This window comes from Eucyclogobius newberryi, unplaced genomic scaffold, assembly GCF_026437365.1.
Source record: "Eucyclogobius newberryi isolate DKJ021-1_F unplaced genomic scaffold, fEucNew1.0.hap1 SCAF_2, whole genome shotgun sequence".
Lineage (NCBI taxonomy): Eukaryota > Metazoa > Chordata > Actinopteri > Gobiiformes > Gobiidae > Eucyclogobius > Eucyclogobius newberryi.
The window spans coordinates 3529711-3544939 of NW_027315834.1; the positions used below are offsets into that span (position 1 = coordinate 3529711).

Consider the following 15229-nt stretch of genomic DNA (forward strand, 5'->3'; position numbering starts at 1 on the left):
TTTTTGGTAGATTGGTGATTGGTAGAACATAGGCGTTGGATAAAGTACAAATATGAATAAGTCCAATTTAAATGTATTTAAGAGAAATGCATAGTTAAAAAGTGCAGCATTAAAAGAGTTCTTCAGTAGAATTTGTCACTCACGACATGAACTCTTCCTACAATATATGTTGTTTACTATAGATTACCATGGCGCCGATCTCTCTAGCCTTTATCAACAACTCATTGGGGGATGGACTCATTATATATTCAAACCAGGTCAAATCAAGGCTCACGAGACAAGCTTTAAGGAGCGTATGAATCCTGTGCAGAGAGAGACACATCTAAGTGTTTGTCCTTCTCAGTTTATGGACAGGCCATGGGTCATGTTCAGCTCCTTTTCCTCCAGAACTCAGACCAGAGAGAGGACAAAGCACAGGTTTAAACACACTGGATTCCACCTTTGAAACTGGCAACATTCTGAGGCTCATTCTACTCTACACCAAACATCAAATTATAACATCAACAGCGTGTCAGTCATGTCCAATGTTTTTGCTATCTAGAAGTACAATTGTTATCAGTAAAAGCTACATTTGATTTGATCTGTTTAACTCGCATCTGGGAACTCACAGAGATTTCACGTTTAGGATCAAATTTGAACAAAAAGATCTTTAAAGATGTTGGACCAAAAAGTGAAAATGTTCTATTGGTTTAGCAAACATATTGTGTTTGTTCCCTCTCATTGACTCACTTGTAGCCTCCATGGCATGTCGCTGAATCTGCAGCAGGGCGGTGTACTGCCCCCCCAGTGCCCCCTCGGACAGGTAGTGCGTCCCGTAGGTGTGCAGGACCCTACTGTAGGCGGCGTAGTCGTAGGTGAGCGGGAGTGAGGCCAGAGTGCGCCAAAATCCCTCCGACAGCGTGAGGTATGCTGGGGCCATATTCTGGAAGTGTCCCAGCACCACTTGGTTCTTTAGGATGATCACTCTATCGGCCTGGGACACACGATACGAGACATTTAACAGGGCTGGACATGAACTAACCAGAGCTCACACAAGAACAAATATCATGTATTATTTGTATTTTTATTGGCCTTTAAACATGCTTTCGACTACATTTACTTTGGCATTCCATGTTCATTCATAGCCTTGGGAGACGCCCTCTATTGGCTGCAGAGGGAGTTGCATTGGTTCTCAGGTTGCAGGAGGTTTTTGATGGATCGTGTGAAGTTGTCAAGCGAATGAGTATTTTGACTCTTGTCTGCAGCGTAGGGAAGGATTCCGGCTGCCAAAGTCCAGTTTGTCCAGTTTGTCCACATCCACGTAAAACACCTACATACTGTTGCAAGTCGCTCTTTTTCCTCCTCCCTCTCTCTTTATGTCAGCGCGAGGTTAAGAGGTTTGGGCATTAGTTTAAGATCGAGTATGTTTATGAGCTTTGTATCAGTTTTTCCCAAAGATGGAGCCTATTGGAGGAGGAGCGCAGTGACCGCACACAGAGCACAGTGGCTGACCCGCTCTGTGGACACGACCTGCAAACAGGACGCGAGACGTGACCAATTAGAAAAAGTGGGTTGTCTCCACTGTCTGAAGTGAACCGTACCGGCCCCTTTAAGTGATCCAAAATGGGCTGGCTCGCTTTCAGCTCCTCGGAACGTTTTAGCGCGACAGAAACAAACTTGACCTTGTGATAAACCACTGCAGTAGTACGTTAGTAACAGCTGATTCCAGTTTATCCACGCACGACACTCAAGACCCAAAACATCATACTTTACAACATTATTTTGCATGTTTCTCCAGCTCGTACCTTGTTTTCAGACAGCTCCTGGTGGAAGGTTTTTTTGTAGTTTGTGACTGGAGCGTTGGTCTGGACATGCCTCATGTAGGACCAGGACGACTCGTAGGACTCATCGCTCTCTTCATTGTTCACCATTACCTGGACACACACATTCATACATTTCCAGATGCATGTAAATTCAAATATATACAAATGGAATCATATCCGACATGATTGACAGGGTGGTTATGGTGCAGATGCAGAGCGGCTTTCGAGGAAAAAAAGGAAACGAAACTAACACGGACCGTCGTGAAAAGGCGCAGATGTCTGTAGAGTCAATAAGCGACGCACTAAACTCTATATCTGAGGTAAATGAAGTCATTTTGTTCTGAATGTTACAAGATTTGAGCGGCGATATCTTTGAGAGAAACTTATTACAATTTAGCGGCTGTGGTTGGACTATCTCAAGTTCAGGTGGGGGTTTTTTTACGGCCCGATTTAAGACATTTGAAAAGAATGTAGAAGGTCAGGCAAAACTATCTGTTGGACCCAAAAGACTAGAATACATAATAACTGTTAAAAACACTGCACATAACTTGTACAAGCTGGCAGAAGTAAACTTGTGCGAGCCAAGCGAAGGTTCTCTCACCTGCAGGTTGTAGTTGAGCACGTTGTGGGGCAGTCTGTAGTGTGTGCCGTGCTCTGCCCCGTACACTTTCCTGCACTGTCCACCAAAGCTCTGTGTGTTTATGACCGAGGCTTTCAGCTCTCCGCTCAGGGCGTTGTACCTGCACCGCAACACACTGAACATGAGCACGCAACAACACCCAACTGTGTCCTGGAATTCAAGTGTTATTCTTTTGGTCTTCCATGTTTTCAATGAAGGGGTGAGTGGAACAATATGCCAATAATATAATATATGACATAAAGATCTTGATCACAAGTCATGTACACTTAATGTAGCCTGATTTTGTCTTCAAGAATGAACCAAATAACAACTTCTGGGACGTGTGAGGAGTGGCCCAGTAAAAATTGCTATTTCACTTGTCAAACACCCAAAAAACCAGGAGGAAATATCCAGAGAAAAGAATACATCAGGGTCAAAAAAAGAAAATAGAAGGGGACATTGTGAACCAAAGAGCTGACTTCGGAGGCGTGGCGGAGGGGCAGCGGAGGCGTGGCGGAGGCGTGGCAGAGGCGTGGCAGAGGCGTGGCAGTGGGGCAGCGGAGGCGTGGCGGAGGCGTGGCAGAGGCGTGGCAGAGGCGTGGCAGAGGCGTGGCAGTGGGGCAGCGGAGGCGTGGCGGAGGCGTGGCAGAGGCGTGGCAGAGGCGTGGCAGTGGGGCAGCGGAGGCGTGGCAGAGGCGTGGCAGAGGCGTGGCAGAGGCGTGGCAGTGGGGCAGCGGAGGCGTGGCGGAGGCGTGGCAGAGGCGTGGCGGAGGCGTGGCAGAGGGGCAGCGGAGGCGTGGCAGAGGCGTGGCGGAGGCGCGGCGGAGGCGTGGCGGAGGCGCGGCGGAGGCGTGGCGGAGGCGCGGCGGAGGCGTGCCAGAGGCGCGGCGGAGGCGTGGCAGAGGCGTGGCAGAGGCGTGGCGGAGGCGTGGCAGAGGCGTGGCGGAGGCGTAACATTGCATCTCGGACACTACGGACGAGCTGAGTGAACTAAGAGGAGAGGAAGGGAAACTGCCGGTGGAGAAAAAGGCCATAAGCTTCTGGATTGAGAGTGTTCTCCAGGACTCCAGCTGCTGCAGTTCAAAAGGAACATCTAGTGCCACAACAAGAGGGTTTTCTAAGCCCTGACTTTGCAGGTGGGATTCTTCTGGTGACATATGAAGGTACTCTTCTGGTGACATATGAAGGTACTCTTCTGGTGACATATGAAGGTACTCTTCTGGTGACATATGAAGGTACTCTTCTGGTGACATATGAAGGTACTCTTCTGGTGACATATGAAGGTACTCTTCTGGTGACATATGAAGGTACTCTTCTGGTGACATATGAAGGTACTCTTCTGGTGACATATGAAGGTACTCTTCTGGTGACATATGAAGGTACTCTTCTGGTGACATATGAAGGTACTCTTCTGGTGACATATGAAGGTACTCTTCTGGTGACATATGAAGGTACTCTTCTGGTGACATATGAAGGTACTCTTCTGGTGACATATGAAGGTACTCTTCTGGTGACATATGAAGCTAGATGACTCGTTGTTACGTGATCTGTTGGTTTTGGGAAACTGACTCTATTCCACCTTATGAAGCATTATTGTCATGTAGCCTTTTCTAATTGAAATAGTTATGTTTCTTTTTGACATGAGTTTGTATTACCAGAACGTTTGGTTGTCATGGTGATTAAGACACTCATTTAAGGATGGTATTTAGATTGACACACATGCTATACACACTTGAGCTGTTGGTTTGGCACATGGACATGGTTCTGTGTCTGATGCATGCGCTTGATCGAGCGCTAACTGTGCGAGATTGGATGAAAATCAAACTACAGCAGAAGTGCTCAGTGGGAAGGATTAGTACCTAAAGACGGCTGGGGGTTTTGGCTCGAAGGCCCTTGACTAGCACTGGACGTCCCACACATTTTTTTCATCTTTAATTTGATCTGGATTTCGTTAGTTTCATGTTTTTGGAATTAATACTTTTGTTTTTCCGTTTATCTTTTCTTCTGTTGTATGTTTTAGCTTTTCCTGTTGTGTTTGACCAGAGAGTTTCATAGCATTAGTAAATCAAAATGGATCAATTCAATACAATTAACACAATGGCACCTAACGTATTTTTTCATAGTTTTGGCCCAGGGTGCGACTTATACTTATATTTATACTTATATATTTATACTCTGGAGCGTCTTATATGTGATATAAGCTGAACACCTGGCTCCAAAGAGTGAGCACCTAGAGTGAGTGAGAGAACCTGCTCCACGCTCTGAGGCATTGGACAGGGCCTGGACAGGAGCAGGACGCTCCATCAGCCAGTGACCGAGCCAATGTTTCAGCATCAACAGCACCACAACCACAGCCTCCACCAAAGGATTCATCAGCAGCCGCTCCACCACCACCAGCGAAGGATTCAGCTCCAGCTGCTCCACAATCACCTCCACCGCCTCCAGCACAGGATGAGTCAGTAACAGCAGCAAAACAATCTTCGGTGCTGGCGAAGTGTTCAGTTCAGTACATTCCAGCAGGGTCCTCATCACTGGACTCTGACCCATCTGTGACAGGCCCAGCTGAACCCCTGTCATCGCCCCTGCCCTCTGCAACACCCACTCCCACTACAGAATCCTATGATAATATTTGTGACAGAAACGCTAAAGAGCTACTCCCCACAGGCCCCACCCACAGCAGAGTGGCCCCACCCACAGCAGAGTGGCCCCACCCACAGCAGAGTGGCCCCACCCACAGCAGAGGGAACACTCTAGATCTCCTAATTACAAACATCAGTGTGGTTGATGGTCCCAAAGCACCAGCCGGGCCTGCAGTTGTTCAGAGGAGACACATAGATGACAGCACTGTTTATGTTCTCAGCTCTAATGTTGTGAGGGTTCAGGACCCCATTGCCCCTATGAAGATTAAAATGGTTAAAAATAAGTCAAAGCTCCAGGTTCAAAAAGAGATTTACAGAGAAGTTGAACATGTACAATCTCATTTCATGTAGAACTAGGGAAGGATTTTTTTTCCTGAAATAATTGAAAGCTGCAGAAACAACTCACGTGTCCCGTTTGCCGCAGTAACAGATGAACAAACCCTCCAGCTCTAAATAAAGCCTCTCCTGAAGAAGAGCAGTCTTATTGCTGCACTTCTGAGTAATTACTGGCTGTTTAGCTGTGCACACGACTGAAAGGATTTTATTTGCACTCTTTTTATTCTTGTCTTTAACTGCTTTGTGTTTTTGATGCATTTTTCTTCCTGTTGTGTGTTATTTATGTGTGTTATTTATGTTAAGTCTTGCAAATAATGGGGGTCCAGCCTTCTAATCAATGTAATCAATACAAAATTCTTTGCGCAGTAGTGTTCTCACAATTCTAGAGTTTGATACTAAGGAATCGGCTCAATACTTCATACCGATTTCAATACCACAATGATGATTGAAAAAAAAATGAAAAAAAATAATAAGCTGATATTTTCAACAGAAAATAAGAGTAACTTCATAACCATGTGATCTTATATTATTTCTGTAAAAGCTCCAGATTATTTACTAAAACTGTTTTTCAAAAAAATGTATTGATACTTTCTCAAATGAGTATTTGGTTTTGATGCTAGTTTTAGAATCAATTAGTATTTGATTGTTGATACTTTTGACTTCCCATACTCAATCAAATGGGTATTAGCAGAAACGATCTGTTGGAAGTGTCAAAATCCCAGAGGTATTTTTGTTTTTTCCAATCTGGAGGAAAGTGTTGGACTTCATGACCTCTTTATTTTGGTTTTGTTTCAGTGTTTAAAGAGGTTTCTACGATTGTCTCATTTTGACTTGTGGTGTTTATTTGGTGTATTTATACCTGTTGTGCACATAAATGATAGTTTTACACAATCGAGCAGGTATTTGTGGAGAAAACGTTGAAAAATCTGTAGAAAATGACAGGAAGTGACATCACACCAGGGACACTGATTCCAGTCAAAGTTTATGCAGAGTTTTTTGACTCTCTAAACATTAATTCACTAATTCAAGTTGCTCATATATTTTTCATTGTCAAATAAAATAAATCGTGACATTAGACGAGTTTTTGCCCAGTGTTTGCTGGGTAATTTCCTAATGTGATGTCATCAATTACAACCAGGAAGTGAAATCATAAATATATTTATTTGTTTTGCTAAATTAAATATACATTAATCTTAACTGCATTTTAGTTCAATGAGTCGTCCAACCTGTAGGGGGACTTTAATATGTATACCAAATGAATAAACATTTGATATTTTATATATATTCATATGATATTTTAAAAAGGAACAAAAACTGCACCTTTTCATTTCCTACACTCTCTGAGAACACGATGGATGGACCAATAGGAGGAGAGTGTGGGGAGGAGGGTTTGAGGCTTCGAGCATAAAGCTGCTTAATGCTTCATATTTAATACATTTATAGGGCCCATTTGTTATTGCCAAATGATTTTTCAGATTTTTCATGGGGCCATTGTCTCAGCACCACAATTGAATTATTCATATCTGACATGCACAAACTCGCAGTGATGCTATTCAACAGAAATCTATTATTATTATCACATAAACACAGTGTCAATAGTAACCAGACATGAACTAGAGCAGATCATAGCAGCAGCATGTCACACGAATTAAATCAAGTTGGAAAAAGGTGTTTGCTAAAGATAAGGAACCTATTTACAGAATTTCAACATAGCCATTGTTAACACTTCTGGCGACAGAGCAGCCCGTGTTGTGGTGAGTACTGACCCTCTGCCGGTGAGGTCGGAGTGGGGTGGGCTCTTGTGGGAGTCACAGGAGTAGTGGGGGTCGTCACAATGGGCCTCGTCGCGCCCGTCCTCACAGTCCTGGTCCCCGTTACACAACAGGCCGCGGCTGATGCACTGGCCTGAAACACACAACCAACAACAGGCTCAAAGTCTGCCAAAGCTGGTCTCTGTCGTACAAATACAAATTATTATACGTCAAATCTGTGTGTGTAAATCAGAAAATACACCCAATAAATAAAAACCTGCAAATTAATCGAGCCGCAAACCATCTCAAAGTGATTCATATTTAGTAAACTGCTCTGTTTAAGGTGTGGTACACTTTTCTGTCCTCTGCATTTGACCCATGCTTCAATGCCACTGGGGCCACATGTCAAGAGCTGGGTGATGGGGAAGCCGGACGAGAAGGAAGAAACCCAGCATGGGACGAGGGAACAGACACTGCACACAGAAAGGCCTCATGCTGTGAGAGCAGGTGCTAACCACTCTGCCACCGTCCTATGACATCATCATTCCAGTGATTTCTTCTGACTGAAGAATTGATTCATCACAAAAGGCACATCAAAATGAAAATATATCTAATGTACGTGAGTGCAGTGTGTGTCTGGATCAAGCGTTTGTCGTTGTGTGGGTCTGGGTGAAGCGTTTGTCATTGTGTGTGTCTGGGTGAAGCGTTTGTCGTTGTGTGTGTCTGGGTGAAGCGTTTGTCATTGTGTGTGTCTGGGTGAAGCGTTTGTCGTTGTGTGTGTCTGGGTGAAGCGTTTGTCATTGTGTGTGTCTGGGTGAAGCGTTTGTCATTGTGTGTGTCTGGGTGAAGCGTTTGTCGTTGTGTGCGTCTGGGTGAAGCGTTTGTCGTGAGTGCAGTGTGCGTCTGGGTGAAGCGTTTGTCGTGAGTGCAGTGTGCGTCTGGGTGAAGCGTTTGTCGTTGTGTGGGTCTGGGTGAAGCATTTGTCGTTGTGGGTGCAGTGTGTGTCTGGGTGAAGCGTTTGTCATTGTGTGTGTCTGGGTGAAGCGTTTGTCGTTGTGTGCGTCTGGGTGAAGCGTTTGTCGTTGTGTGTGTCTGGGTGAAGCGTTTGTCGTTGTGTGTGTCTGGGTGAAGCGTTTGTCGTGAGTGCAGTGTGTGTCTGGGTGAAGCGTTTGTCGTGAGTGCAGTGTGCGTCTGGGTGAAGCGTTTGTCGTTGTGTGTGTCTGGGTGAAGCGTTTGTCGTTGTGTGTGTCTGGGTGAAGCGTTTGTCGTGAGTGCAGTGTGTGTCTGGGTGAAGCGTTTGTCGTGAGTGCAGTGTGCGTCTGGGTGAAGCGTTTGTCGTTGTGTGTGTCTGGGTGAAGCGTTTGTCGTTGTGTGTGTCTGGGTGAAGCGTTTGTCGTGAGTGCGTCTGGGTGAAGCGTTTGTCGTTGTGAGTGCAGTGTGTGTCTGGGTGAAGCGTTTGTCATTGTGTGTGTCTGGGTGAAGCGTTTGTCATTGTGTGTGTCTGGGTGAAGCGTTTGTCGTTGTGTGTGTCTGGGTGAAGCGTTTGTCATTGTGTGTGTCTGGGTGAAGCGTTTGTCATTGTGTGTGTCTGGGTGAAGCGTTTGTCGTTGTGTGCGTCTGGGTGAAGCGTTTGTCGTGAGTGCAGTGTGCGTCTGGGTGAAGCGTTTGTCGTGAGTGCAGTGTGCGTCTGGGTGAAGCGTTTGTCGTTGTGTGGGTCTGGGTGAAGCATTTGTCGTTGTGAGTGCAGTGTGTGTCTGGGTGAAGCGTTTGTCATTGTGTGTGTCTGGGTGAAGCGTTTGTCGTTGTGTGCGTCTGGGTGAAGCATTTGTCGTTGTGTGTGTCTGGGTGAAGCGTTTGTCATTGTGTGTGTCTGGATCAAGCGTTTGTCGTTGTGTGCGTCTGGGTGAAGCGTTTGTCGTTGTGTGGGTCTGGGTGAAGCATTTGTCGTTGTGAGTGCAGTGTGTGTCTGGGTGAAGCGTTTGTCATTGTGTGTGTCTGGGTGAAGCGTTTGTCATTGTGTGTGTCTGGGTGAAGCGTTTGTCGTTGTGTGTGTCTGGGTGAAGCGTTTGTCATTGTGTGTGTCTGGGTGAAGCGTTTGTCATTGTGTGTGTCTGGGTGAAGCGTTTGTCGTTGTGTGCGTCTGGGTGAAGCGTTTGTCGTGAGTGCAGTGTGCGTCTGGGTGAAGCGTTTGTCGTGAGTGCAGTGTGCGTCTGGGTGAAGCGTTTGTCGTTGTGTGGGTCTGGGTGAAGCATTTGTCGTTGTGAGTGCAGTGTGTGTCTGGGTGAAGCGTTTGTCATTGTGTGTGTCTGGGTGAAGCGTTTGTCGTTGTGTGCGTCTGGGTGAAGCGTTTGTCGTTGTGTGTGTCTGGGTGAAGCGTTTGTCGTTGTGTGTGTCTGGGTGAAGCGTTTGTCGTGAGTGCAGTGTGTGTCTGGGTGAAGCGTTTGTCGTGAGTGCAGTGTGCGTCTGGGTGAAGCGTTTGTCGTTGTGTGTGTCTGGGTGAAGCGTTTGTCGTTGTGTGTGTCTGGGTGAAGCGTTTGTCGTGAGTGCGTCTGGGTGAAGCGTGTGTCGTTGTGAGTGTCTGGGTGAAACGTTTGTCATTGTGTGCGTCTGGGTGAAGCGTTTGTCGTTGTGTGTGTCTGGGTGAAGCGTTTGTCGTGAGTGCAGTGTGTGTCTGGGTGAAGCGTTTGTCGTTGTGTGTGTCTGGGTGAAGCGTTTGTCGTTGTGTGTGTCTGGGTAAAGCGTGTGTCGTGAGTGCAGTGTGCGTCTGGGTGAAGCGTTTGTCGTGAGTGCAGTGTGTGTCTGGGTGAAGCGTTTGTCGTTGTGTGTGTCTGGGTGAAGCGTTTGTCGTTGTGTGTGTCTGGGTGAAGCGTGTGTCGTGACTGCAGTGTGCGTCTGGGTGAAGCGTTTGTCGTGAGTGCAGTGTGTGTCTGGGTGAAGCGTTTGTCGTTGTGTGTGTCTGGGTGAAGCGTTTGTCATTGTGTGTGTCTGGGTGAAGCGTTTGTCGTTGTGTGTGTCTGGGTGAAGCGTTTGTCGTTGTGTGCGTCTGGGTGAAGCGTTTGTCGTGAGTGCAGTGTGCGTCTGGGTGAAGCGTTTGTCGTTGTGTGTGTCTGGGTGAAGCGTTTGTCATTGTGTGTGTCTGGGTGAAGCGTTTGTCGTTGTGTGTGTCTGGGTGAAGCGTTTGTCGTTGTGTGCGTCTGGGTGCAGAGTTTGTTGTTGTGTGCATCTGGGTGAAACGTTTGTCGTTGTGAGTGCAGTGTGTGTCTGGGTGAAGCGTTTGTCGTGAGTGCAGTGTGCGTCTGGGTGAAGCGTTTGTTGTTGTGTGCGTCTGGGTGAAGCGTTTGTCGTTGTGAGTGCAGTGTGTGTCTGGGTGAAGCGTTTGTCGTTGTGTGTGTCTGGGTGAAGCGTTTGTCGTGAGTGCAGTGTGCGTCTGGGTGAAGCGTTTGTCGTTGTGTGCGTCTGGGTGAAGCGTTTGTCGTTGTGTGCGTCTGGGTGAAGCGTTTGTCGTTGTGAGTGCAGTGTGTGTCTGGGTGAAGCGTTTGTCGTTGTGTGTGTCTGGGTGAAGCGTTTGTCGTTGTGTGCGTCTAGGTGAAGCGTTTGTCGTGAGTGCAGTGTGCGTCTGGGTGAAGCGTTTGTCGTTGTGTGGGTCTGGGTGAAGCATTTGTCGTTGTGAGTGCAGTGTGTGTCTGGGTGAAGCGTTTGTCATTGTGTGTGTCTGGGTGAAGCGTTTGTCGTTGTGTGCGTCTGGGTGAAGCGTTTGTCGTTGTGTGTGTCTGGGTGAAGCGTTTGTCGTTGTGTGTGTCTGGGTGAAGCGTTTGTCGTGAGTGCAGTGTGTGTCTGGGTGAAGCGTTTGTCGTGAATGCAGTGTGCGTCTGGGTGAAGCGTTTGTCGTTGTGTGTGTCTGGGTGAAGCGTTTGTCGTGAGTGCGTCTGGGTGAAGCGTTTGTCGTGAGTGCGTCTGGGTGAAGCGTGTGTCGTTGTGAGTGTCTGGGTGAAGCGTTTGTCATTGTGTGCGTCTGGGTGAAGCGTTTGTCGTTGTGTGTGTCTGGGTGAAGCGTTTGTCGTGAGTGCAGTGTGTGTCTGGGTGAAGCGTTTGTCGTTGTGTGTGTCTGGGTGAAGCGTTTGTCGTTGTGTGTGTCTGGGTGAAGCGTTTGTCGTTGTGTGTGTCTGGGTGAAGCGTTTGTCGTGAGTGCAGTGTGTGTCTGGGTGAAGCGTTTGTCGTGAATGCAGTGTGCGTCTGGGTGAAGCGTTTGTCGTTGTGTGTGTCTGGGTGAAGCGTTTGTCGTTGTGTGTGTCTGGGTGAAACGTTTGTCGTGAGTGCGTCTGGGTGAAGCGTGTGTCGTTGTGAGTGTCTGGGTGAAGCGTTTGTCATTGTGTGCGTCTGGGTGAAGCGTTTGTCGTTGTGTGTGTCTGGGTGAAGCGTTTGTCGTGAGTGCAGTGTGTGTCTGGGTGAAGCGTTTGTCGTTGTGTGTGTCTGGGTGAAGCGTTTGTCGTTGTGTGTGTCTGGGTGAAGCGTGTGTCGTGAGTGCAGTGTGCGTCTGGGTGAAGCGTTTGTCGTGAGTGCAGTGTGTGTCTGGGTGAAGCGTTTGTCGTTGTGTGTGTCTGGGTGAAGCGTTTGTCATTGTGTGTGTCTGGGTGAAGCGTGTGTTGTTGTGAGTGTCTGGGTGAAGCGTTTGTCATTGTGTGCGTCTGGGTGAAGCGTTTGTCGTTGTGTGTGTCTGGGTGAAGCGTGTGTCGTTGTGAGTGTCTGGGTGAAACGTTTGTCATTGTGTGCGTCTGGGTGAAGCGTTTGTCGTTGTGTGTGTCTGGGTGAAGCGTTTGTCGTTGTGTGCGTCTGGGTGAAGCGTTTGTCGTGAGTGCAGTGTGCGTCTGGGTGAAGCGTTTGTCGTTGTGTGTGTCTGGGTGCAGAGTTTGTTGTTGTGTGCGTCTGGGTGAAACGTTTGTCGTTGTGAGTGCAGTGTGTGTCTGGGTGAAGCGTTTGTCGTTGTGTGTGTCTGGGTGAAGCGTTTGTCATTGTGTGTGTCTGGGTGAAGCGTGTGTCGTTGTGAGTGTCTGGGTGAAGCGTTTGTCATTGTGTGCGTCTGGGTGAAGCGTTTGTCGTTGTGTGTGTCTGGGTGAAGCGTTTGTCGTTGTGTGCGTCTGGGTGCAGAGTTTGTTGTTGTGTGCGTCTGGGTGAAACGTTTGTCGTTGTGAGTGCAGTGTGCGTCTGGGTGAAGCGTTTGTCGTTGTGAGCGCAGTGTGTGTCTGGGTGAAGCGTTTGTTGTTGTGTGTGTCTGGGTGAAGCGTTTGTCGTTGTGTGTGTCTGGGTGAAGCGTTTGTCGTGAGTACAGTGTGCGTCTGGGACAAGCGTTTGTCATTGTGTGCGTCTGGGTGAAGCGTTTGTCATTGTGTGTGTCTGGGTGAAGCGTTTGTCGTGAGTGCAGTGTGTGTCTGGGTGAAGTGTTTGTCGTTGTGTGCGTCTGGGTGAAGCGTTTGTCGTTGTGAGTGCAGTGTGTGTCTGGGTGAAGCGTTTGTCGTTGTGTATGTCTGGGTGAAGCGTTTGTCGTTGTGTGTGTCTGGGTGAAGCGTTTGTCGTTGTGTGTGTCTGGGTGAAGCGTTTGTCGTGAGTGCAGTGTGCGTCTGGGTGAAACGTTTGTCATTGTGTGCGTCTGGGTAAAGCGTTTGTCATTGTGTGTGTCTGGGTGAAGCGTTTGTCGTGAGTGCAGTGTGCGTCTGGGTGAAGCCTTTGTCGTTGTGTGTGTCTGGGTGAAGCGTTTGTCGTTGTGTGTGTCTGGGTGAAGCGTTTGTCGTGAGTGCGTCTGGGTGAAGCGTGTGTCGTTGTGAGTGTCTGGGTGAAGCGTTTGTCATTGTGTGCGTCTGGGTGAAGCGTTTGTCGTTGTGTGTGTCTGGGTGAAGCGTTTGTCGTGAGTGCAGTGTGTGTCTGGGTGAAGCGTTTGTCGTTGTGTGTGTCTGGGTGAAGCGTTTGTCGTTGTGTGTGTCTGGGTGAAGCGTTTGTCGTGAGTGCAGTGTGTGTCTGGGTGAAGCGTTTGTCGTGAGTGCAGTGTGCGTCTGGGTGAAGCGTTTGTCGTTGTGTGGGTCTGGGTGAAGCATTTGTCGTTGTGAGTGCAGTGTGTGTCTGGGTGAAGCGTTTGTCATTGTGTGTGTCTGGGTGAAGCGTTTGTCGTTGTGTGCGTCTGGGTGAAGCGTTTGTCGTTGTGTGTGTCTGGGTGAAGCGTTTGTCGTTGTGTGTGTCTGGGTGAAGCGTTTGTCGTGAGTGCAGTGTGTGTCTGGGTGAAGCGTTTGTCGTGAATGCAGTGTGCGTCTGGGTGAAGCGTTTGTCGTTGTGTGTGTCTGGGCGAAGCGTTTGTCGTTGTGTGTGTCTGGGTGAAGCGTTTGTCGTGAGTGCGTCTGGGTGAAGCGTGTGTCGTTGTGAGTGTCTGGGTGAAGCGTTTGTCATTGTGTGCGTCTGGGTGAAGCGTTTGTCGTTGTGTGTGTCTGGGTGAAGCGTTTGTCGTGAGTGCAGTGTGTGTCTGGGTGAAGCGTTTGTCGTTGTGTGTGTCTGGGTGAAGCGTTTGTCGTTGTGTGTGTCTGGGTGAAGCATTTGTCGTTGTGTGTGTCTGGGTGAAGCGTTTGTCGTGAGTGCAGTGTGTGTCTGGGTGAAGCGTTTGTCGTGAATGCAGTGTGCGTCTGGGTGAAGCGTTTGTCGTTGTGTGTGTCTGGGTGAAGCGTTTGTCGTTGTGTGTGTCTGGGTGAAACGTTTGTCGTGAGTGCGTCTGGGTGAAGCGTGTGTCGTTGTGAGTGTCTGGGTGAAGCGTTTGTCATTGTGTGCGTCTGGGTGAAGCGTTTGTCGTTGTGTGTGTCTGGGTGAAGTGTTTGTCGTGAGTGCAGTGTGTGTCTGGGTGAAGCGTTTGTCGTTGTGTGTGTCTGGGTGAAGCGTTTGTCGTTGTGTGTGTCTGGGTGAAGCGTGTGTCGTGAGTGCAGTGTGCGTCTGGGTGAAGCGTTTGTCGTGAGTGCAGTGTGTGTCTGGGTGAAGCGTTTGTCGTTGTATGTGTCTGGGTGAAGCGTTTGTCATTGTGTGTGTCTGGGTGAAGCGTGTGTTGTTGTGAGTGTCTGGGTGAAGCGTTTGTCATTGTGTGCGTCTGGGTGAAGCGTTTGTCGTTGTGTGTGTCTGGGTGAAGCGTGTGTCGTTGTGAGTGTCTGGGTGAAACGTTTGTCATTGTGTGCGTCTGGGTGAAGCGTTTGTCGTTGTGTGTGTCTGGGTGCAGAGTTTGTTGTTGTGTGCGTCTGGGTGAAACGTTTGTCGTTGTGAGTGCAGTGTGTGTCTGGGTGAAGCGTTTGTCGTTGTGTGTGTCTGGGTGAAGCGTTTGTCATTGTGTGTGTCTGGGTGAAGCGTGTTTCGTTGTGAGTGTCTGGGTGAAGCGTTTGTCATTGTGTGCGTCTGGGTGAAGCGTTTGTCGTTGTGTGTGTCTGGGTGAAGCGTTTGTCGTTGTGTGCGTCTGGGTGCAGAGTTTGTTGTTGTGTGCGTCTGGGTGAAACGTTTGTCGTTGTGAGTGCAGTGTGCGTCTGGGTGAAGCGTTTGTCGTTGTGAGCGCAGTGTGTGTCTGGGTGAAGCGTTTGTTGTTGTGTGTGTCTGGGTGAAGCGTTTGTCGTTGTGTGTGTCTGGGTGAAGCGTTTGTCGTGAGTACAGTGTGCGTCTGGGACAAGCGTTTGTCATTGTGTGCGTCTGGGTGAAGCGTTTGTCATTGTGTGTGTCTGGGTGAAGCGTTTGTCGTGAGTGCAGTGTGTGTCTGGGTGAAGTGTTTGTCGTTGTGTGCGTCTGGGTGAAGCGTTTGTCGTGAGTGCAGTGTGTGTCTGGGTGAAGCGTTTGTCGTTGTGTGTGTCTGGGTGAAGCGTTTGTCGTTGTGTGTGTCTGGGTGAAGCGTTTGTCGTTGTGTGTGTCTGGGTGAAGCGTTTGTCGTGAGTGCAGTGTGTGTCTGGGTGAAGCGTTTGTCGTGAATGCAGTGTGCGTCTGGGTGAAGCGTTTGTCGTTGTGTGTGTCTGGGTGAAGCGTTTGTCGTTGTGTGTGTCTGGGTGAAACGTTTGTCGTGAGTGCGTCTGGGTGAAGCGT

General features: G+C 48.5%; 1 protein-coding gene across 1 annotated transcript in view; it reads right to left on the reverse strand.

Annotated features, from left to right (window-relative positions):
* Positions 1-15229, reverse strand: part of c7b (complement component 7b) — a 31440-nt gene that overhangs the window by 15318 nt on the left and 893 nt on the right. Inside the window, exons 2-5 of the mRNA XM_072455485.1 lie at positions 7163-7325; positions 2404-2542; positions 1785-1913; positions 730-973 (exon numbers count right to left, since the gene is read on the reverse strand). Coding sequence (XP_072311586.1) covers positions 730-973; positions 1785-1913; positions 2404-2542; positions 7163-7325 — 675 coding nt within the window. The remainder of the gene's footprint in view (positions 1-729; positions 974-1784; positions 1914-2403; positions 2543-7162; positions 7326-15229) is intronic.